Source organism: Aethalodelphis obliquidens, unplaced genomic scaffold (assembly GCF_003676395.1).
Source record: "Aethalodelphis obliquidens isolate GAN/ISIS:26980383/991018 unplaced genomic scaffold, ASM367639v1 scaffold4, whole genome shotgun sequence".
In the NCBI taxonomy this organism is placed as follows: domain Eukaryota; kingdom Metazoa; phylum Chordata; class Mammalia; order Artiodactyla; family Delphinidae; genus Aethalodelphis; species Aethalodelphis obliquidens.
In genome coordinates, this window is record NW_020837948.1 from 65,478,067 (window position 1) to 65,500,873 (window position 22,807).

The 22,807-nt window shown below is 35.8% G+C and overlaps 1 protein-coding gene across 3 annotated transcripts in view; it reads left to right on the forward strand.

Moving 5' to 3' along the window:
- The first annotated feature begins 825 nt into the window (after positions 1–825).
- Positions 826–22,807, forward strand: part of CENPK (centromere protein K) — a 56,690-nt gene continuing 34,708 nt past the window's right edge. For 2 of the 3 annotated variants that reach the window (XM_027101017.1, XM_027101015.1), the window contains exons 1-5: positions 826–880; positions 7,646–7,796; positions 9,825–9,881; positions 13,280–13,352; positions 18,294–18,340. In XM_027101017.1, the coding sequence (XP_026956818.1) occupies positions 7,680–7,796; positions 9,825–9,881; positions 13,280–13,352; positions 18,294–18,340 (294 nt within the window). In that variant the 5' untranslated portion in view covers positions 826–880; positions 7,646–7,679. Of the gene's footprint in view, positions 881–7,514; positions 7,581–7,645; positions 7,797–9,824; positions 9,882–13,279; positions 13,353–18,293; positions 18,341–22,807 lie in introns of all 3 variants that reach the window. The other variant, XM_027101016.1, reaches the window with a different exon arrangement.

Below are 22,807 nucleotides of genomic sequence, written 5' to 3' on the forward strand. Positions count from 1 at the left end.
AGATGATGTGTTGGATAAATGAATACAGCTTAGAATTACATGGGTATTTTCTGTTACTTGATTTCATGTGTATTACTCTTTTTCCAATGATAGTATGAGGTTCTTTAATTAGTATTAGGTCTTGGCATTAGATCTTTTAAGCTTGTATGCCATAGTATCCCTAAATATAGCACTATTGTTCTTTAGTAAATGATTCAAAATTGTAGTACCAACTGAGGATCTCAAAAGATTGACTTGTTGTCTTTACAGAAAGGTAGATTTAAGGATACAAATTGTGGGGAAAGGATAAATTTAAACCCTTAAGCGATTTTATTTATTTGTATTCTAATGCTACATTGAGCTGCACATTCAGCTAACTTGTTGAATATCTATATACACATACATACACACACACAGACTTTCACATTTTGCATGCTGATAATGTATTTTATTGGTTAGTATTCTACAAAGTAGGGAAAGTTCAATTTGCACTTAATTTCTAAATTAAGGTATATTTAAAACAAATATTTATATAATGTTAGAATATTTTTAAGCATAAAAGTCAAAAATTGTTAATGACTGTTTATGGCTTTGTGAACTTAACTATATCTTTTGTGTGTAGCAAGGAAGATGTTTAGTGTAAACATTTTTGGATATGGCGTAAGTTATTTAACCAGCTTTCTACTAGTTGACATTCAGTATTGGCTATTAACATTAATATTAATGTTAATAGCCAATACCGATATAGTTTTTTATATGCTAGGCACAGTTCTAAGAGCTTTACGTATATTAACTCATTTAATTGTCATAACAATCCTATAGAGTAATATTATCTTCATTTTACAGATAAGGAGACCAAGGCACAGATAGTTTAAGTGACTTGTCCAAGGTCATACAGCTTGTAAGTATTGAAGCCAGAATTTAATCCAAGACAGTCTGATTGAAGAGTTCACTCCCATAAAGTTTTTTTATAGATAATGTTGCAGTAAGCATACCTGTGTAGACTTATGCAAATGTATCTATCTGTAGGATTATTCCTAGGAGTAGAATTTCTGGGTCAAAAGATAAATGCATTTAAAATTTTGATGGATATTGCTAATTATCCTACAAAGGGATTGGTCTACAAACAGTGCATGCCTTTTGTTCTACACTCTTGCCAATATTGTTTTTTATTAATTTTTTCATTATTGCTAATCTGAATGAAAAATAACTTTTGTTTAATTTGCATTTTTATGACTTATGAGTAAGGATAAGTGCATTTTTCTATATTCAAAAAATATTTTTTTTAATTCCGCATTTGTGTTCTTTACTCATTTCTATTAGATTGTTTTTATTGTTTGCCTTTTTATTGCAAATACCATACAGATATGAAAAGCCCCACACAAAATAAATATAAAGTTTATAAATTGTTATAAGGCGAACACCTTTATCACCATGCAGATTAAGAAATAAAATTTTGATAATCACTTTGGAAGTCTCTCCACTTGACCCATCCGAGTCAGAGCTCCCCATCTCCTTTTATCTCCTTTCTCCCTCCCTCCAAAAGTATTGGGTTGGCCAAAAGATTTGTTTGTTTTTTTTCCCTACGATGGCCCTATAGTGCTTAGTTGTCTTTTGAAACAATTTTGTTAGATTGTATTGTGACAGCTGTCATATCTACGTGCATTTAAAAAAAAGCTTAACAAAATTGGTGAATTTTTGTGTAGCCATTTTAATATTGAAGATGGAAGAAAAAAAGCAACATTTTTGCATATCATGCTTTATTATTTCAAGAAAGGTAAAAACGCAACTGAAACACAGAAAAAGATTTGTGCAGTTTATGGAGAAGGTGATGTGACTGATTGAACATGTCAAAAGTGGTTTGTAAAGTTTCATGCTGGAGATTTCTCGCTGGACGATGTTTCACAGTCGGGTAGACCAGTTGAAGTTGATAGCAATCAAATTGAGACATTGAGAACAATCAACATCATACCACGCAGGAGATAGATGACATACTCAAAATATCCAAATCAAGCGCTGAAAATAATTTGCACCAGCTTGGTTATGTTAATTGCTTTAATGTTTGGGTTCCACATAAGTTAAACGAAAAAAACCTTCTTGACCGTATTTCCCCATGTGATTCCCTACTTACACATAATGAAAACGTTCTGTTTTTAAAACAAATTGTGACAGGTGATGAAAAGTGGATACTGTACAAAATGTGGAACGGAAGAGATGGTGGGGCAAGCTAAATGAACCACCACCAACCATACCAAAGGCTGGTCTTCATCCAGAGAAGCTGATGTTGTGTATTTGGTGGGATTGGAAGGGAGTCCTCTATGATGAGCTCCTTCCGGAAAACCAAACAATTAATTCCAGCAAGTACTGCTCCCAATTAGACCAACTGAAAGCAGCACTCAACAAAAAGTGTCCGGAATTAGTCAACAGAAAATGCATAACCTTCCATCAGGATAACACAAGACTGTATGTTTCTTTGATGACCAGGCAAAAACTGTTACAGCTTGGCTGGGAAGTTCAGATTCATCTGCCATATTCACCAGACATTGCACCTTCAAATTTCCATTTATTTCGGTCTTTACAAAATTCTCTTAATGGAGAAAATTTCAATTCCCTGGAAGACTGTAAAGGCACCTAGAACAGTTCTTTGCTCAAAAAGGTAAAAAGTTTTGGGAAGATGGAATTATGAAGTTGCCTGAAAAATGGCAGAAGGTAGTGGAACAAAAGGGTGAATATGTTGTTCAATAAAGTTCTTGGTAAAAGTGAAAAATGTGTCTTTTTTTTTACTTAAAAACCAAAGGAACTTTTTGGCCAACCCAATAATTAATAGCCTGACTTTTATAGTGATCACTTTTTTAGTTTTCTTTTTTTTCTTTTATGATTGGTTGTTGGTTTTTTCTTATTAATTTGTGGGCATTCATTATTCATTAAGGAAATTAGGTCTTGGGTGCCAAGCATATACAAATTTCTTAAGTTTTGGGGTTTTAAATTTTAACTTTTTAATGATATTTTTGTCCATTTGGAATTTTAAAAATTTTATACAGTGATTTTACTTAGTTTTGTCTAGAAAGGCCTTTCCTAATCCAAGATCAAAAAAATGTTTTCTCCCTGTTCTTTTTTATGGTTTGGATTTTTTGAGGGATGGAGGAGTAGTATAAAGATTGAGACATATATCTAGGCTTATTTTTCCCCACAAATACTATGCATTTGTTAAAAAGAATGAGGGAGGTGTGTTTGGGCCAAAATATACCTGGAAAAAAAAAAGCAGTGTATATCATAGGTTTGTAAATGTGTGACTCTAGAAAGGCTTTGTATTGTGTTCCATTGTTCAATTGCCTGTCTATGTGCTGATTGAACACTATCATAATTAGTATAGTTTTTAAATAAGTTTAACACGTGGTAAGGCAAGTCTTCCCATCTTAATCTTCATGAGTGTCTTGGCTGTTTTTGGTCATTTGTACGTCCATATGAATTAGAATTAGTTTGTCAAGTGCCACAAAAACACACAAAAACTCTTAGAATTTTGAAATAAGATTGAATAGATCAACTTGGGAGGAATTTACATCTTTACAAAATGGAGTCCTCCAATCTATGACATGTCTATTTACGTTTTTAAAAGCTCTCTGTTGATAAGTCATATATTAAGCAATATAAAATTTAAGTTTCATATGAAAGAAGTATTTTGGGGGGGTGGGTTATTCTGGTTTGCATTTGGTGTTGTGGGATAGACATCCTCATTGTTTTTTATTGCTCTGTCCACCTCCTTAAAGTTACCCAACATTGAATCTTATGCCATCAGACTGTACCACCGATCATTTCTCCTTGCAGCAGTTATCTAGCAGGATTATGTCAAGCTCCTTCATTCCTTGATTTTTAGCTCCTCTCCTGCAATACTGTTGTGATACTGTCCCTCTCCTGCAATACTGTAATTCTTGGTGATTTTAATATCCATATAGATGATCTTTCAAATAACCTGGCCTCTCTTTTTCTTGACCTCCTTTTCTCCAGTGGTTATATTCTCCATCTTATCTTAGCTACTCACTCCTCTGGTCATACCTGAGAGACTTTGTCATTCTTTCACTTTGTCTCTGTCTTCACCTATGCTGTTACACTATAGAGGAAAACACACAACTATGTTCTACTTTCACTTTAAATTCATGACTACTAATCTCAAGTGGGCGTTTAATGTTATCTAGTAATCCTACTGTTTTACCCTCTTCCACTCTCTTATATATCTATTTTATACATTTTTTTTGTTCTTAAATCTCCAATGCTTTTTCCCCATCTTCATTTATAGCTGATGACTTTAGTTACCATTTCATTAATAAAAGAGAAGCAATCCAAGTAGAACTTGCACAAGCTCTTACCAACACATTTATTCACCTACCTGTCTGTATCTGTGCCCCTAATATTCTGCCTACCTTCCCATTAAAATAGATGAACTGTATGTATATCTATCTTAAGCCAACCCCTCTACTCGTGTATTAGATCTAATTCTTCTCTTTCCTCTCCTTTCTCTTCAGCATCAGCAATGTTTGCTTCTCTTACTGTATCATATAAAGATACTGTATTTCCTCCTAACTTAAAAAAGAAAGCCAAAAACTCCAACCCATATCTCACTACAGCTGGTACCTCACTTCTTCCCTTTAGAGAAAAAAATTCTTGAAAATGTTTTATATACTGGATATGTCCAATTCTTTTTACCTTCTATTCTCTCTTGAGTCTACTTCAGTCAGGCTTTCACTTCCACCATTCTCCTGAAACTACTTTTATGAAGGTTAACAATGACCTCCATTTTTGTTATTTACTTTAATGAAATTGTGTGACAAGTTACTCCAAAACTTATGTAATAGGAGTGGGGCAGGTGTGCAGCCATTGGGGCACGACTATTAGCATGGCGGTTAGAGGTCCTGCTCCAGCAATGGTCAGTCTTGCAGTGGTCCTCGCGGCAGAGAGTGCAGTATCAGGTGGACTGTGGGCTTCTCCCCAGACCCTCGGGCCTCAGGCTGGTGGGTGAGCTGGGGGGCCCAGGGACAGGCTAAGGGCTGTGTCCCATTGAGCTCCAGAGCCCTCGCCCTGGCCACCCACTGGCCAGGCCCAGGCCTTGAAGCAGCAGTGAACCTCTGCTCTATCCCTACCTCCTCGACCTAATGGTGGTGGCAGTCTCCATGGGTCACGGTCCGAGGAACCTGGTTTGGATGGCCTGAGGAGCCTGAGGGCAGGTTGGGTCCTGGGCGCCTTGCTCCCTCGGTGACGATGGCTGGGCAGGGTCTGGGGACCTGGCTCTGAGGGCGCCGCCAGCTGAGATCTGTCTTTTCAGCCAGGCCTGGGCACTGGCGGGAGGGCCCAGACTGGGTGCAGGATGGACGCTCCTGGACAGGATAACTGACCTGCTCCTGGGCAGGATACACGCCCCCACACAGGGGGGCAGGATAACCCCCTTCTCTTAGCCAGGGCCTGGACCTTGGAGGGTGAAAGTTGAGCCTTGGGACCTTGCCCTCTCTTGCCAAAACAGAGAATAACGTTTGTTTTGTTGGAGGTTTATGGGAACATCGTGACCTGACCATGACCTGACCCCAAGAACAAAGGACCTGACTTGAAAAAGTTTGCAACAACTAACCATGCCCATCCCTCACCTTTCCTATAAAAGGGCTTTGCTGAAACTTTTCAGGGAGTTCCGGGTTTTTAAGGATGAGCCACCAGTCTCCTTGCGTGGCCCTGTAATAAACCTTTCTCTGCTCCGAACTCTGACGTTTGGGTATTGTTTGGCCTCACTGTGTGTCTGGCACACAGACTTGCATTCATTAACAGAGATGTAAAACAACCATTTATTGTGCTCAGTGATTCTTGCATCAGGAGTTCAGACAGGACATAGCAGGGACAGCTTGTCTCTGCTCCACAATGTCTGGGTTCTTATCTAGAAGACTCAAAGCCTGGGGGCTGAATCATCAGAAAATTTGTTCACATGCGTGTCTGATGGTTGATGCTAGTTTTTGGCTGGGAACCACAGTGTTTCAGTGTGGGCTTCTCCAAATGGTCCCTTTATTTGTGCTAGTTTGGGCTTCCTTATAGCATGGCTGGGTTGCAAGTGTGAGTATTCTGAGAGAGAGAGACAGATGTAAGCCTTTTATGACTTAGTCTTGGTAGTCATGTGACATCACTTTCATTGTATTCTATTCATATAAGTAGTCAGAAAGGCATACTCAGGTTCAAGGGGGAGGGTAAAGAGGCTCTGCCTCTTGTTGGGGAGTGACAACCTGAAATATTGCTGACTATTTTTGGAAAATACAGTCCCTTAACCATATTGCCAAGTAAATTGTCAATTCTCTGTTTTTATCTTACTTGACCTATCACTAGTAGTTGATAGTTCATCACTCCTTCCTTGAACACTGATCTTGGAGTTCAGGATATCATACTCTTTTTTTCCTTTTACCTTATGCGTCACTCCTTCTCAGACTATTTAGGTCACTCCTTCTCAGACTATTTCCTCATCTCTTCAGTCTCTCCAGGTCTGGAACTCTTCTCATTTCTATCTGTACACTCTTCCTTTTCTGATCTCACCTAGCCTCATGGCTTTAAATATCTGTATGGGGGTGACTCAAATTCTAGCTCGAAACTTTCCCATGAACTGCAAACATGTATATCCAGTTGCCTAAATAGCAGCTCCACTAATAGATACCTTAAATTTAGCACGTCCTGAACTGGATTCTTAATCAGCATCTCATGCCTTGCTGAATCTGTTTCTTCTATCATCTTCCCCATTTCAGTAACTGACAACTCCATCTTTCCAATTGCTTAGGCCCAAACTTTTAAAATAATAATTGATTCATCTCTTTCTTTGACACTCTATAAACAGACTGCTAGGAAATCCTTTTGGCTCTATCTTGGAAATATATTTAGAATTGGACATTTTGTACTCTCTCAATATTATGCTGGTCCCCATCTTACTTGGATCATTGCAGTAACTTTCTAACTGGTTTTCCTACTTCTCTCCTTACTGGCTGTAGTTATCCAGAGTTATAATGTTAAAATACAATTCAAATCATGTCATCCCTCTGTTCAAAGCCCTCTAATCACTTAACATCCCAGCCTATATCGTTAAAATGACTTGCAAAGCCCACATGATCTCATCCTTATTATCTCTCTGACTTCATCTTGTATTCTCTGCCTTACTCTGCTCTAATCACCGTGGCTACTTTACTGCTTTAGGACACAGCAGTCATGTTCCTTCCCCAAGGCTTTTGTACTTACATTTCCCTCTGCCTGGAGCCTCTTTCCCTAAATATCCACAGGTCTTACTTCCTTGTTTCCTTCATGTTTTGGCTAAGTTGTCAACCTCTCATTGACCTTATATGACCACCTTACGTAAAATTACATTGCCCCTGTCTCAGCACTCCCTGTGTTTCTTCCTTGTCTTGCTTTTCTTCATTGTACTTACAAATTATTTGATATGCAACACTATATTTTTAAAATCTTTTTATTATAGCTTCTTTATATTTATTTTAATCTTTTTAGTTTATTCTGTTTTCCTCACCTAGAATGTAAGCTCCATGGTTGGAGGAATTTTTGCCTATTTTCTTCACTGTTACATCGTTAGCGCCTAGGTGAGTATCTGACAGGTAATGGGTATTCAACAAATATTATTAAATGACTATTTTTTATACTTTAGTTTTTCTCACAAGGCTAAGAAAATCACAAGGCACATGTCAGTGAATCAGCAACATCTAGATCCAGATAGTACTACAGATGTGGAAGATGTTACAGGTGCTGAAGAAGAGCTTATTAAAAAATGTGAAGAAATGTGGAAAGATATGGAAGAAGTAAGTATCAAGACATGAAAGTGATATCCCAATTACTTACTATAAGATTGAATTCCATTTCAATAATAGACTCAGGAAAGAAATAATTATGCTGGATTCTGAAAGCCATTATATGATAAATACTTATATATTTTTTAGACCTATAAGCATTCATTTAAGAAACTTTATACTAGGTGAGCTGTAGAAAGAGAGAAAATTATGGCAGTCCCTACCCTGAAGAAGATTATCATCTAATGGAGGCAATAACAAATTATATTAGAAGTGTGGTGGTAAAGTTCAAAGACTATACTTAGGAGGAGTACTAAGCCTAGACTGAAGGGGCCAAAGATAGCTTTCTAAAAGAGGAAATAACTGAGTTCATTTCTAAAGAATAAATAGGAGTTAGCCTGTGAAAGTGGAAGAGGTATACAAAGCAGAAAGAACAAAATATATAAATGTTGGGAGAGTTTAGAGAACTCTAAGTAGAATAGTATGACATGTAAATTAGGAGAAGAAGGATATGTAGAGTGAGACTGGAGAGGTAATTAGGGGCAACACATGAAGGATTTTGTTGAATGTATATTATGGGGAATGATTAAAGGATTATAGACATGAAGTGACCTGATGAGATATCTTGATTGAGAAAATAACTGGTGGTTTTGAAGAAGATGGAATGCAGAAGAGTGAGACTATACAAAGAAAGAATATTTAGGAGTCTCTAGTAGTAGTCCTGTAAGACGTACTGAAGCCTAAGTCTTGTCATTGCAAATAGAAAAATGGATTCAAGAGATGCTAAGAAGTTTGGACCAAAAGGACCTGGAGGTTAATTGTTGTGAAATGGGGAGGGGGAATTACAGATAGTTTCAGGTTCCTGGTTTGGGCTATTGAGTGGTTGGTGAGGTTATTTCCCAAGATAGAGAATATAAAGGGGGAGAACACATACTTATGGAGTTTGAGTGAAAATATGAATTAATTTAGAAAACGTTGTGTTTGAAGCGTATGTACATTTTCTGAGTTACTGGGGTAGAATCACTTCTGGTGCACTATAGTATGCTGGTAAAAATTTGTTTTACTTAAAATAGTGTAATGTATAATATAGGCCACAGACATTTTTTTACATCCTATTCTTCCCAGTAAGGTTTCAGATCAAGGCAGGTTAGTGGGGTTTTTTTCTTTTAAAAAAAAATTTTTTTTAACATATATCCTTGGTACTCTGTATTATTACTGTATTTTCAAGATAATTTGTATTGCTTTGGAAATTTTTTCGATATAGAAATTTGAATTAAAAAAACTGAAATTTTTTTTGATGGAAAAATACTGCGCCTAGAAATAAGCACAAATAAAATTTTAATTGCCCATATTTTTACTCAGATATAATCACTATTAACAATTATGGATTTTTTTTTAATGGCATAGTAACAATGTCTCCTGATGGCTTTATTTTCTTATGATCTTAACTATCTTCTTACCTCTTTTGTTATCTTTCTGTAATGTTTTCCCCCTTGTTCTTTATTTCCCATTTTTCCGTTATCTCGTTTCTAATTCACCCTAGCTATTAATTTTTGTTTTTGTTTTTCTTATGCTCATCTTTTCATTCTGTGTTGAGTTAAGCATCCACTTTTACTTTTTTTTTTTTTTTTTTTGCGGTACGCGGGCCTCTCACTGTTGTGGCCTCTCCCGTTGTGGAGCACAGGCTCCGGACGCGCAGGCTCAGCGGCCACGGCTCACGGGCCCAGCCGCTCCGCGGCATGTGGGATCCTCCCGGACTGGGGCACGAACCTGTGTCCCCTGCATCAGCAGGCGGACTCCCAACCACTGTGCCACCAGGGAAGCCCCACTTTTACTTCTGATCTGTTCACTTTGGGTCCTATTTGGCTGCCTTCCTGATCCTCTTGCTTAGGAAGTAAAGAATTTAAACAAACTCTTCTCATATATCAGATATTTGTATATTGTTTTAGAGGAATATTACATTGGTATAAAAGGACAAGGAAAAGGAATTGTTTGTGGTGTATAGTGTGTGACTTGTTTTTCTTTACTTTTTAAATCAAGTGTCAGAACAAATTATCGCTTGTTGGAACTGAGACACTCACTGATTCAAATGCTCAGGTATGATTCTTTTTGTTCTTCCGAAAAGTAGGTAAGTGGAATTTATTGTTTTAGATAAGAAGTGTGTCATCTATATTTATGCCAAGTATAATAGCTTTGTTAATACCTGTATGCTTAATGATTTGGAAAATTTTCTACTCTTTCTGATTTAAGAGGAGTATTTTAAAAACTTTTTGAATAATCTGTTATAAATAAATTCTTTATCGTTTATCTTTTAACAACTACACATACATTCAACTTTGAGTGAATTACTCATTGGCTGCTATTATGATACCGTGTTAAAAATTAGAACAAATACTGTCGTACTTTGTGTTAGGTGCAGTAGCCACAGTTATTTTACTGTCTGTGTGGAATCTTAACTGATTTTACCCTAAGCTTAATAAAAGGATTAAAATATTCATTTCAAAATGCAAAGACCTATGGAATTGGTTTAGAGATAAACCAGTGGTTCAGTGCAACAGATTAAGAATTTAAAATATGACAAAGATGATAGTTCCAATCTTTGAGAAAGGGATGAATTAGTTAATGAATGATAGTGATACAACTGTATATCCATCTGGGAGAAAATAAAATTGGACTTCTATCTTTCATTATATAAACATAAATTCTGGATGAATTGCTATGAAAATCTTACAAGAAAAGCTGGAGACTATTTGTGCAATCTAGTTAGAGACCAGGGGAAAATGTCTCGGCTGATAATAGAAATTTAGACATGGTAAAAGAAAACTTAGATGCATTTGACCATATAAAAAGTTAAAAATGTTTTAGTGATAAAAATTCTAAGAACAGATTTAAATATACAAATAATTCCAATGAAAGTTCTCCAAAACTAGTGGGAGCATGTCAAAAGACATTGGAACCAATTGAAGGCACTTGGCTGTCCAAATTTAGTATCATGTGAGCATTAAAAGAAATAATGGCTTCAATTGATTATAATGATGTGAAAACATAAAAACCTGTGAGCATAATAATACTCAGTAATAAATGAGAATGAGAGAAAAAGAGGAAAAAACTAATTTGTCACTTTTAGAAGTGCCTATTACACCAGATCTCTAAAAATTGGTGATAAAAAAATTAAGCCATCTTTTGTAAAAAGCTTTTTATCCATCAATAAATAAATAGTGTTCTTTTATACAGGGTAAAACTGAATGTTTTATTTGGAAAAATATTGTACAGTAAATAAATAATTATATGGTTTCCTTGGGAAATGTGGTTCTTATGTTGTAGAAATTGAGACCTACTGAATCAGAGTCACTAGGGATGAAGTCTGTAAGTTTCCTGAATGATTTTCAGGTAGTAAGCCAAACACTTGGTTTTGAGGGAAGTGCTTATGTAGTTGTAAATAATCAGTATCCTGAGATAGTCAATAATAGCATTATCTAAAGAATCCACAAAATGTCTTTTCCTATTTTGTTAGAGATCCCTAATATTCCTCCCAGGTTTGATGATTCTCTAGGAACATTCACAGTACTCATTGTCATACTCATGGCCGGGATTTATTGCACTGAAATGATACAGAGTAAAATCAGCAAAGGGAAAAGAAGCATGGGTTGAAGTTCAGAGGAAACCAGGCACAAGCTTTCAGGAGCCTCTCCCAGTGGAGTCACACAAGACGTGCTTAATTACCCCAATGAGTTGTGACAATGAGTGTGAAATGTTGTCTACCAGGGAACCTCATTAGAGACTCAGAGCCCAGAGTTTTTTGTGGGGGATAGTCACATAGGCACCCCTTGCCTAGCAGTTATCAAAATACTAGACTCTCAGGAGGAAAGCAGGTGTTTAGCATAAATTGTATTTTCTCACACTTTAGGCACAGAGAGCCACTCTTGTGAGTTAGGTTGGTGGGAACCTTCTGAAGCCAGATGCCAGCCAAGGGCCAACCTTCCAAGCAGGCCTTTAAGCATAATTTCAGGCTTGCTTTGTTAACTCTTTTTGACATATCTGTTAACTTCAAAACTTCAATATTAAAACTCAATCCATTTTCCAAAGCAAGAAGTTAGATATTTAAATGAGAAAATGGCAGGATTTCTCAAATATGTGTGTTTAAATCACTTTAGAAATACTACTGCTATTTTTTTTCAGAAAGGGTTTAATTTTATATCAGTATCAAATAATTTGGGTGTTTGCTTTAGCTGGGCTTTAGAAGGTAAGAGCTGAGTTTCATCAGTATAGTATGAGGTTAAATTACAGTTTTTTAATAGGTTCAAAAATAAGTATCAGTAATTTTATATATTTCAATCTAATATGTTCAGGAAAAGTGATATAGATACCTTATCATTATGAGAGTTTTGCCTAGTTTAAATAGTACTTTTTAAGTATTTGTTATCCTTTTCCAGTAATAATAATAATAATAATTAACATTTATAAATCACTGTATAGTTCACAAAAAACTTTTTTACATTCTTATTTAATTATCTCTAAGAAAATAATGTTAAACTCTTTTTTGGTAAAAATTTTAATACCTGTAAATGCATTTTTATATAATTATATAAATCTTTCAAAGAGACTAGGGTTTTTTTCTCTGACTGTTCAACAGCCAGTGTTATGATCCAGAGCAGGGTCTTTGAGCTCCCCACTCTGCATCATAAAAATTTGTTAAAAAAGAGTACTTGGTGTCCTTTTAGTATAAATATTACAGGAATACCTATTGCATTTTTGAAATGTGAATTTTTGATCTGTTTGTCTATGTATAAAAATTATATAGAGGAGATAAAAAATGTTCTGAAATTTAAGCATGCATAAGTTTTAATTTTATGGTCTAATCAGGCAACAGATTTATCACACAGATTTATAATTATCAAATTTACAATGATTGGAATCACCTAATATTAGAAACATTTATCCTAATTTATTTTTGGCTAAAGGGGTACACAGTTTACAAACTATTGTGTAGTAAAACTGGTTTTTATATGTGATTTGTGGAACCAGTCTCATTTTATAATTGTCTTTATATATGTATTGATATTTAAACTTACTTTTAACTGCTCAGCTAAACATACTTGCAATTTTTCTGAAAGTGCATAGAAAGGAAAAAAAAAGCATATTTAAAGCAAATTTGTTTAAAAAATGTTGGCAAGAAATAACATTCTTTTTTTAAAAGAATATTAATTTAGGGAATAAACTTAATGTACTTAGGTTTTTTTAGGTTGAATGGTGAAGTTAGAATTGATCATTTTTAATACTGTATTGCTGGTGTAATGGCAACTTATAAGCCATTTAAAGGAAAATTCTGTTAGGAGTGATAATTTTTTATAGTTTTGATTGCTATTGTGTTAACCATTTATGTTAGGAACTTGTGTTAAAGTATTAAGACTGTCTACGCTTTCATCTATGAATAAATATGAATATTCCACAAGAAATGACTTTGTTTTATTCTCTTGTTCTTTTTTTTTAAATAGCTGTCATTATTAATTATTCAAGTGAAATGTTTGACTGCTGAACTCAGTCAATGGCAGAAAGAAACTCCTGAAAGTAAGATTCTTATTTTTAGGCTTATATTTTTGTAAACAAATTAATGGTGAATTAATTTAATGTTCACAAGAAGAATTCAAGGTCCATTTACCCTCTTGAAATTGCCTAATAATTTCCATTGCTATTAGGAAGTCACGTTATTTTTCTTTTTTTACACACATTATTTCATACTTCATTATTATTATAGATGAACATATCTGCCTCACATTAGAATATAGTAATCTTGATTATGGAGATTTTATTACAGCCATCATTGTATCCTCATAGACACTTTTTTTTTTTTTTTTTTTTTGTGTGGTACGCGGGCCCCTCACTGCTGTGGCCTCTCCCGTTGCGGAGCACAGGCTCCGGACGCGCAGGCTCAGTGGCCATGGCTCACGGGCCCAGCCGCTCCGCAGCATGTGAGATCTTGCCAGACTGGGGCACGAACCCGTGTCCACTGCATCAGCAGGTGGAGACACTGTTTTACATGCTCAGTAGAAACTGTAAATTGTTTCTTAATGAATGAAACTTACTTAGTGGAAGAGAGAAATTATTTTAGATACTTACTTACATAAGGGCCACATAGATTTTATGTTGCCTTTTGACTTGTCCAACTGAGGCCAACTATATTTTTGCCTTTGGTTGAGCAATAGAAAATGGCTTAAAAGGGACTTCCCTGCTGGTCCAGTAGTTAAGATGCCACACTCCCAATGCAGGGGTCCCAGGTTCAATCTCTAGTCAGGGAACTAGATCCCGCATGCTGCAACTAAAGATCCTGAATGCCTCATCTAAAGATCCTGCATCCTGCTATGAAGATCCTGCATGCCACAACTAATACCCGGTGCAGCCAAATAAATTAAAAAAAAAAAAAAAAGCCTTAAAAATCTGTAATTATAATACCCAACTAGGAGATATTTTTCTGTTATTAAAGCCTACATTCCTTTATGTGGTATGTATGTCTGTATTTGGTCTTATATATGGATTGTACCCTCTTTTTTCATTTACGTCTCCCTTCTGCTTTCTCCTGCCCCTCTGTCCTGTTTCTTTTAGGTCCCCCCCCATCCCTTCTTAGTTTACTCTCCATTCTCTATCCCAGTTATTGGGATTCTTTTCTCCTCATTCTCTTCCCAATTTTATCTGCATTCTTGTTTTAAACTACTATATTCATGCCAATGTCCACCATTGTTTTGTGTCTTCACTACCACCTAGTAGTCTTTTTTTTTTTTTTTTTTTGGCTGCATTGGGTCTTCGTTGCTGCGTGTGGGCTTTCTCTAGTTGCAGTGAGCGGGGGCTACTCTTCGTTGCAGTGTGCTGGCTTTTCATTGCGGTGGCTTCTCTTTTTGCCGAGCTCAGGCTCTAGGTGCACAGGCTTCAGTAGTTGCAGCATGCAGGCTCAGTAGTTGTGGTGCACGGGCTTAGTTGCTCTGCGGCATGTGGGATCTTCCTGGACCAGAGCTCGAACCCGTGTCCCCTGCATTGGCAGGCGGATTCTTAACCACTGCACCACCAGCGAAGTCCTCACCTTGTAGTTTTTTTAATTTTGGCACATCAGATAGGTATGTGTATACAATTTTTATTTTAATTTGCATTCAACTGTTTTTCTTATTGCCTCCTCTAGCATTATATTGGGCATCTCAGAGACTGCTCATACTCTGCTATTAAAATGTTGGTGTTCTCCAGTTGACTGTGTTCAGCGATTTTTGCTTCTTACTCTATATGCTATTTCAACATTATATTTTCTGCTTCTGTTTTTATGGATTATATCTGTATTAATGACTTCTATATTAGTTTGCTAGAGCTGCCATAACAAAGTAGCATGACTGATTTGCTTAAACAACAGAAGATTTTTTTTTCCTTCACAATTCTGGAGGCTAGAAGTCCAAGATCAAGGTGTTGGCAGGGTTGGTTTCTTCTGAGGCCTCTCTCCTTGCCTAATAGATTATCATCTTTCTGGGTCTTCACATGGTTACCTGTCTGTGTTCTAATCTCTTTGTATAAGAATGCCATTCATAATGGAGTAAGGCCCATCCCGATGACCTTGTTTTAACTTAATTACCTCTTTAAAGATCCAGCCCCAATATAGTCACATTTTGAGGTACTGGAGATTAGGGCGTCAAAATCTGATTTTGGGTGGGGTGGGAGAGGGTGGGGGGATAGGGAGAGGACACACAATTTCCACAACAACTTTCAAGTCTGTATATCCAAACCAGACTTCTCTGTAATATCACACTTATATATCTTTCTACCTTCTAGACTTCTTTTCCAAATTATTCTACAGATGCCTCAGATTCATGAACTGATTGCCATTCTCTGACACATTGAATGGAATCTATTTGATCAGCTACAAATTTAAGAGTCCTTTTAGATTCTTCTAGATTTTCCCATTTCACATATAGCTGGTCATTAAATATTGAGCCCTACTGCCACAGATTTACTTTAGGCCTTTATCATCAATCCACTAGTTTTATTAAAATAGACTTTTTACCTCTTGATCAAGAATTTTTTTAATTAATTTTAGAAATTTTCAAACTTAATGAAAAGTTGAAAGTCCAGCTTCATTCTTTTGCATGTGTATTATCTAGTTTTCCCCGCACCATTTGTTGAGAAAACTGTTCTCTCCCCCATTGAACTATCCTGACACCATTGTCAAAAATCAATTGATGGTGTGGGGGGGAGGTGGGGTGGGAGTGTGATGAGTTGGGAGATTGGGATTGACATATATACACTAATATGTATAAAATGGATAACTAATAAGAACCTGCTGTATAAAAAAATAAATTCAAAAAAAATCAATTGATCATACAGTGAGGATTTTTTAAAATATTTATTTAATTTATTTTTTTGTCTGTGTCGGGTCTTTGTTGTGGTGCACGGGCTTCTCTCTAGTTGTGGCCTATGGGTTTTCTCTCTCTAGTTGTGGCGTGCGGGCTCCAGGGCACATGGGCTCTGTAGTTGTGGTGCACGGGCTCCAGAGCATGTGGGCTCTGTAGTTTGAGGCACGTGGGCCCTCTCGTTGGGGCGCTCTAGCTCAGTAGTTGTGGCGTGCTGGCTTAGTTGCCCCGCGACATGTGGGATCTTCCCGGACCAGGGCTCGAACCTGCATCCCCTGCACTGTAAGGCAGATTCTTTACCACTGGACCACCAGGGAAGTCCCCACAGTGAGGATTTTTATTTCTGGGCTCTCTATTCTATTGGTCTATATCTCTGTCTCTATGCCAGTAGCACACTGTTTTGATTATTGTAGCTTTGTAGTAAGTTTTGAAATTAGGAAGTGTGAGACCCCCAAATTTGTTCTTTTTCAAGATTGTTTTGGCTATTTGGAGTCCCTTGAGATTCCATGTGAATTTTAGGATGAATTTTTCTATTTCTACAAAAACATCATTGGGTTTTTGATAGAGATTACATTGAATCTGTAGATTGCTTTGGGTGTTATTGGCATCTTAATAACATTAAGTTTTAACACTTCTTGAACACCGGATGTTTTTTTCTTTTCATTGGTGTGTCTTTAATTTCTTTCAGCAACATTTTGTAGTTTTCAGCGTATAAGTTCTTTGCTTCCTAAATTAAATTTGTTCTTGAGTATTTTATTCTTTTTGATGCTATATGTCAGGGAATTTAAAATTTTAATTTTTCTTATTTTCATAATCTTTTACGTACAAACCTTGTACTGCCAGCACTGAACACACTGACCTGTTGGTCAAATACCCACCTTGCTTAAGGTTGTGAATCCTGTACACTGCCACACTGGAAAGATTATTAAAATCTTTATATTCTTAGAGCCTGTCATATTGTATCTGTTGAAATGATTGTTTTAGCATTGAAGTGCTACTTTTGGCCACACTCGCCAAGAGGGAGATTTTTGAACTTTATGTTTTTAGAATCCTTTTCATTGTATAGCCATCCTAGGGCTACCTATAATTAGTTCTAATACAGGGCCTATGAAGTACATAGCTCTTTTCTATTAAAAAACCCTCTAGAATGGCAAATAGCTTAGAAAGTTTCAGTAGCATATCATTTGAGAAATTTAAATAGCACTTCATTAGGAAAGATAAACTTTTCTTAGTATGAGTTGAACTTTTCTAAGTATAAGGGATTTGATTTTGCTATGTAAATTAATTAAGGAATATTAGTTTATACTCATTAGACTGGCAAAAATTTTAGAAGATTTTATAGTATCTTTTGCTGTTTCTTGTTCATTGCTTCTAGAAAAATTAAAAGAATCTAGCATCCTGTTTTAAAATTCAAAATACACATTTCCTTCTATGAAATTCACTTTCTGAGAATCTATCCCACAGGAATGAGAGCACCAATATATAAAGACATAAATAAAAGAATGCTTCCTGTGTCATTGTTTTTTGAGGCTAAAAACTAGACACAAAGTCAATGCTGAATCAGTAGTGAAATCCCTGAACACATTTGGTGTATTTACCCTGCAGAATATTATACAGTGATTTAAAATTATGAATTAGACTTACACCAAATGAATATACAGGATTTCCATGGGGGTTTTTTTGGGTGAAAATAAGAATAATATGTATGATATTATCTCATTCTTGTAAAACCAGCAATAAGAAAATTAATAACACTTGCATGTATATGTACAAATATGTACAAATATGTGTATATGTATGCATAGAATCATGTAACCACAGAAATATTTAAGGAACACACTGTAGATTATTAATTTTGTTTTTGATGGATTAGGAAAATAAAATGAGAAGAGAAAAAGGCACTGAAAACAAAAGGCATAAATATCACATTTGTCTAAAATGATATATAAGTTGGCTATATAAGATGTTAAATTAAAATATTTCATAAAAACTGTACACATCTCATAAAAAGTTCTGTAATATATAAATGGAAAGGGAAAGGGGTATCTCAGAAACCATAAAATCAAATTCTTGATTTTTGAGACTTAACTAAGCATATGTATAATTTTGGTTTATTTTGTTCCTGTAGTGATTCCACTGAATGAAGAAGTTCTGGTAACATTAGGAAAAGAAGAGGTAAGTTACTGAATTTATAGTAATCCAAAATAACTTATAACTAGAAGTGTTTTGGATAAGCTCATGCCATAACGAGTAAGATGAAACCACTTTAAAATTGTATTAATTACGTTTTATTGAACAGGATATTTTAGATGATTTGAATTTTGAATTAAATATGTAAACCTTACTCTTGTACTTAATTTTTAGTTGATTAAACTCTTCATAATCAAAGTGAAAAAGGTTAAACATAGCTAAATGATCATACATGTATATCTTTCCCCAAAACTTAACATAAATGTCAATAAAGATTTTTTTAAAGTGTCAGTTTATTAGATCAAAGTATAGGAGAGAAGATAGAGGCAAAGAAGAATTTTAAACAAGGTTGTAGAGCATGGAAATAGAAAAGTATCTGTGTTCCAAGAGACAGAAGTAATGATAACAAGAGAGATTATCTGCCCTACAGAACTGAAGAGAAAGGCTTTGAATTTGAAGGAACCTTGTACTTCAAAATTCAGGGTTCAAGTGTGGAACTAAAAACAAGGAGATTTTTTTTAAAGTAAGAACAGACTACTAGACCTTCTCCCTCTCTCTTTTGCAATCAAGAGACTAACTTTTACCCACACACCTAAAAACTGGAGGTATATGGAGTGGAGACATTAAACTATTGAGGCTTTGGACTCAGCACACCAAGTTGGGTCTTTAGTAGGGGTAGTGTGAGGTCAAAAGTCAAAGTTCAAGTTAACATTTTTATACTGTGTGGTGAAGTACCAGCTTCTTCCCTTGATCTATCTCCAGGGGTCCTACAGTATGGTATAAAAGTAGCTTCAGACTGGAGCTAAAATAATCTCTGGAAAATCTAAATGGCCTGAGAAAAAAGGTCTGTAAGTATTAATATATGGGGGATCCCAGTGAAAAGCAGGACGGCCATCCATCAAAAAGCCATTTATAAACAAAGTTTGTTTTTGAGCTTTAAATGAGAATACCAACTTTTATTCAACATAGTGTTGGAGGTCCTAGCCACAGCCATCAGACAAGAAAAAGAAATAGAAGGAATCCAAATTAGAAAGGAAGAACTAAAACTGTCACTGTTTGCAGATGACATGATCCTATACATAGAAAATCCTAAAGATACTACCAGAAAACTACTAGCACTCATCAATGAATTTGGTTAAGTTTTAGGATACAAAATTAATATACAGAAATATGTTGCATTTCTATACAATAACAATGAACTATCAGAAAGAGAAATTAAGGAAACAGTTCCATTTACCATTGCATCAAAAAGAATAAGGTAAGCTAGGAATAAAGCCACCTAAGGAGGTAAAAGACCTGTAATCAGAAAACTGTAAGACACTGATGAAAGTAACTGAAGGTGACACAAACAGATTAAAAGATGTACCATGTTCTTAGATTGGAAGAATTAATATTGTTAAAATGACCATAATTTCCCAAGGCAATCTACAGATTCAGTGCAATCCCTATCAAAATACCAATGGCATTTTTCACAGAACTAGAACAAAAAAATCTTAAAATTTGTATGGAAACATAAAAGATGCCCAATAGCCAAAACAATCTTGAGAAAGAATGGAGCTGGAGGAATCATGCTCCCTGACTTCAGACTATGCAGCAAAGCTACAGTAATCAAAACAGTTTGGTCCTGGCACAAAAACAGACACATAGCTCAATAGAACAGAATAGAGAGCCCAGAAATAAACCCACACACTTACGGTCAATAAATCTACAACAAAGGAGGCAAGAATTTACAATGGAGAAAAGACAGTCTCTTCAATAAGTGATGCTGGGAAAACTGGACAGCTACATGTAAAAGAAGGAAATTAGAACATTCGCTAACACCATATACAAAAACTAAAGATGGATTAAAGACATAAGTGTAAGACCAGAAACCATAAATTCCCTAGGAGAAAACTTAGGCAGAGCACTCTTTGACATAAATCATAGCAATATGTTTTTAGATTTGTCTCCTCAAACAAAGGAAGTAAAACAAAAATATACAAATGGGACCTTATTAAACTTAAAATCTTTTGCACAGCGAAGGAGCCATCAACAAAATGAAAAGACAACGTACTGAATGGGAGAAAACATTTGCAAATGCTATGACTGATAAGGGGTTAATATCCAACATATATAAATGACTCGCAGCTCAACATCAAAAAAACAAACAAGCTGGGACTTCCCAGGCAGTCCAGTGGTTAAGACTCCATGCTTCCACTGCAGGGGGCATGCATTCAATCTCTGGTTAAGGAACTAAGATCCTGCATGCCATGTGGTGTGGCCCCCACAAAACAAAACAAAAAAACAAGCCAATTAAAAACTGGGCAGAAGTCCTGAATAGACATTTTTCCAAAGGGGACATGCAGATGACCAATAGGCATGTGAAAAGATTCTCAGTATCGCTAATCATCAGGGAAATGCAAGTCAAAACCACAGTGAGGTAACACCTCACACCTGTCAGAATGATTGTTGTCAAAAAGAACACAAATAACAAGTGTTGGTGAGGATGCGGAGAAAAGGGAACCCTCATACACTGTTGAGAATGTAAATTGGTGCAGCCTCTGTGGAAAACAGTATGGAGTTTTCTCCAAAAACTAAAAATAGAACTGCCATATTACCCATCAGTCCCTCTGCTGGGTATATATCCAAAAAAAAAAAAAAACACTAATTCAAAAAGATACATGCACCTCATTGTTCATAGCGGCATTATTTACAGTTGCCAAGATATGGAAGCAACCTAAGTGTCCATCAACAGATGAATGGATAAAGAAGATGTGGTGTATATATGTAATGGAATACTACTGAAGCATAAAAAAATGCAGTTTTGCTGTTTACAGCCTCATGGATGGACTTGAAGAGCATTATGCTAAGTGAAAGAAGTCAGGCAGAGAAAGACAAATACTGTATGATATCACTTATATGTGGAATCTAAAAAAGTACAGCAAACTAGCGAATATCACAAAAAAGCAGACTCACAGATAAAGAGAACAAACTAGTGGTTACCAGTGGGGAGAGGGCAGCGGAGAGGGGCAATACAGGGGTAGGGAATTAAGAGATACAAACTATTAGGTATAAAATAATCTACAACGTTATATTATACAACAGAGGGAATATAGTCAATATTTTATAATAACTATAAATGAAGTATAACCTTTAAAAAATAAAACTAAATAAAAAATACAAAAAACTAGTGAATATAACAAAAAAGAAACAGACTCAGAGATATAGTCAACAAACTAACAGTTATCAGTGGGGAGAGGGAAAGTGGAAGGGCAATATAGGGGTAGGGGATTATGAGGTACAAACTGTTATGTATAAAATAAGCTATAAGGGGACTTCCCTGGCAGTCCTGTGGTTAAGACTCTGCACTTCCACTGCAGAGGGACGTAGGTTCGATCCCTGATTGGGGAACTAGGATCCTGCATGTAGTGCGATGCGGTGGGGGGCAGGGGGGGGAAGCTATAAGGATATATTGTACAACATAAGGAATGTAGTCGATATTTTATAATAATTATAAATAGAATATAATCTTTAAAAATTGTGAATCACTGTATTTTACACCTGTAACATACGGTATTGTATGTCATCTATACTTCAATTAAAAGAAAATGTTGACAGACTCTAGGTCCATCCACCTCATTACAAATCTTTTTATGGCTGAGTAATATTCCATTGTATATATGTGCCACATCTTCCTTATCCATTCATCCGATGATGGACACTAAGGTTGTTTCCATCTCCGGGCTATTGTAAATAGAGCTGCAATGAACATTTTGGTACATGACTCTTTTTGAATTATGGTTTTCTCAGGGTGTATGCCCAGTAGTGGGATTGCTGGGTCATATGGTTAGTTCTATTTGTAGTTTTTTAAGGAACCTCCATACTGTTCTCCATAGTGGCTGTACCAATTCACATTCCCACCAGCAGTGCAAGAGTGTTCCCTTTTCTCCACACCCTCTCCAGCATTTATTGTTTCTAGATTTTTTGATGATGGCCATTCTGACTGTTGTGAGATGATATCTCATTGTAGTTTTGATTTGCATTTCTCTAATGATTAATGATGTTGAGCATTCTTTCATGTGTTTGTTGGGAGTCTGTATATCTTCTTTGGAGAAATGTCTATTTAGGTCTTCCACCCATTTTTGGATTGGGTTGTTTGTTTTTTGTTATTGAGCTGCATGAGCTGCTTATAAATTTTGGAGATTAATCCTTTGTCAGTTGCTTCATTTGCAAATATTTTCTCCCATTCTGAGGGTTGTCTTTTGGTCTTGTTTATAGTTTCCTTTGCTGTGCAAAAGCTTTGAAGTTTCATTAGGTCCCATTTGTTTATTTTTGTTTTTATTTCCATTTCTCTAGGAGGTGGGTCAAAAAGGATCTTGCTGTGATTTATGTCACAGAGTGTTCTGCCTATGTTTTCCTCTAAGAGTTTGATAGTTTCTGACCTTACATTGAGGTCTTTAATCCATTTTGAGC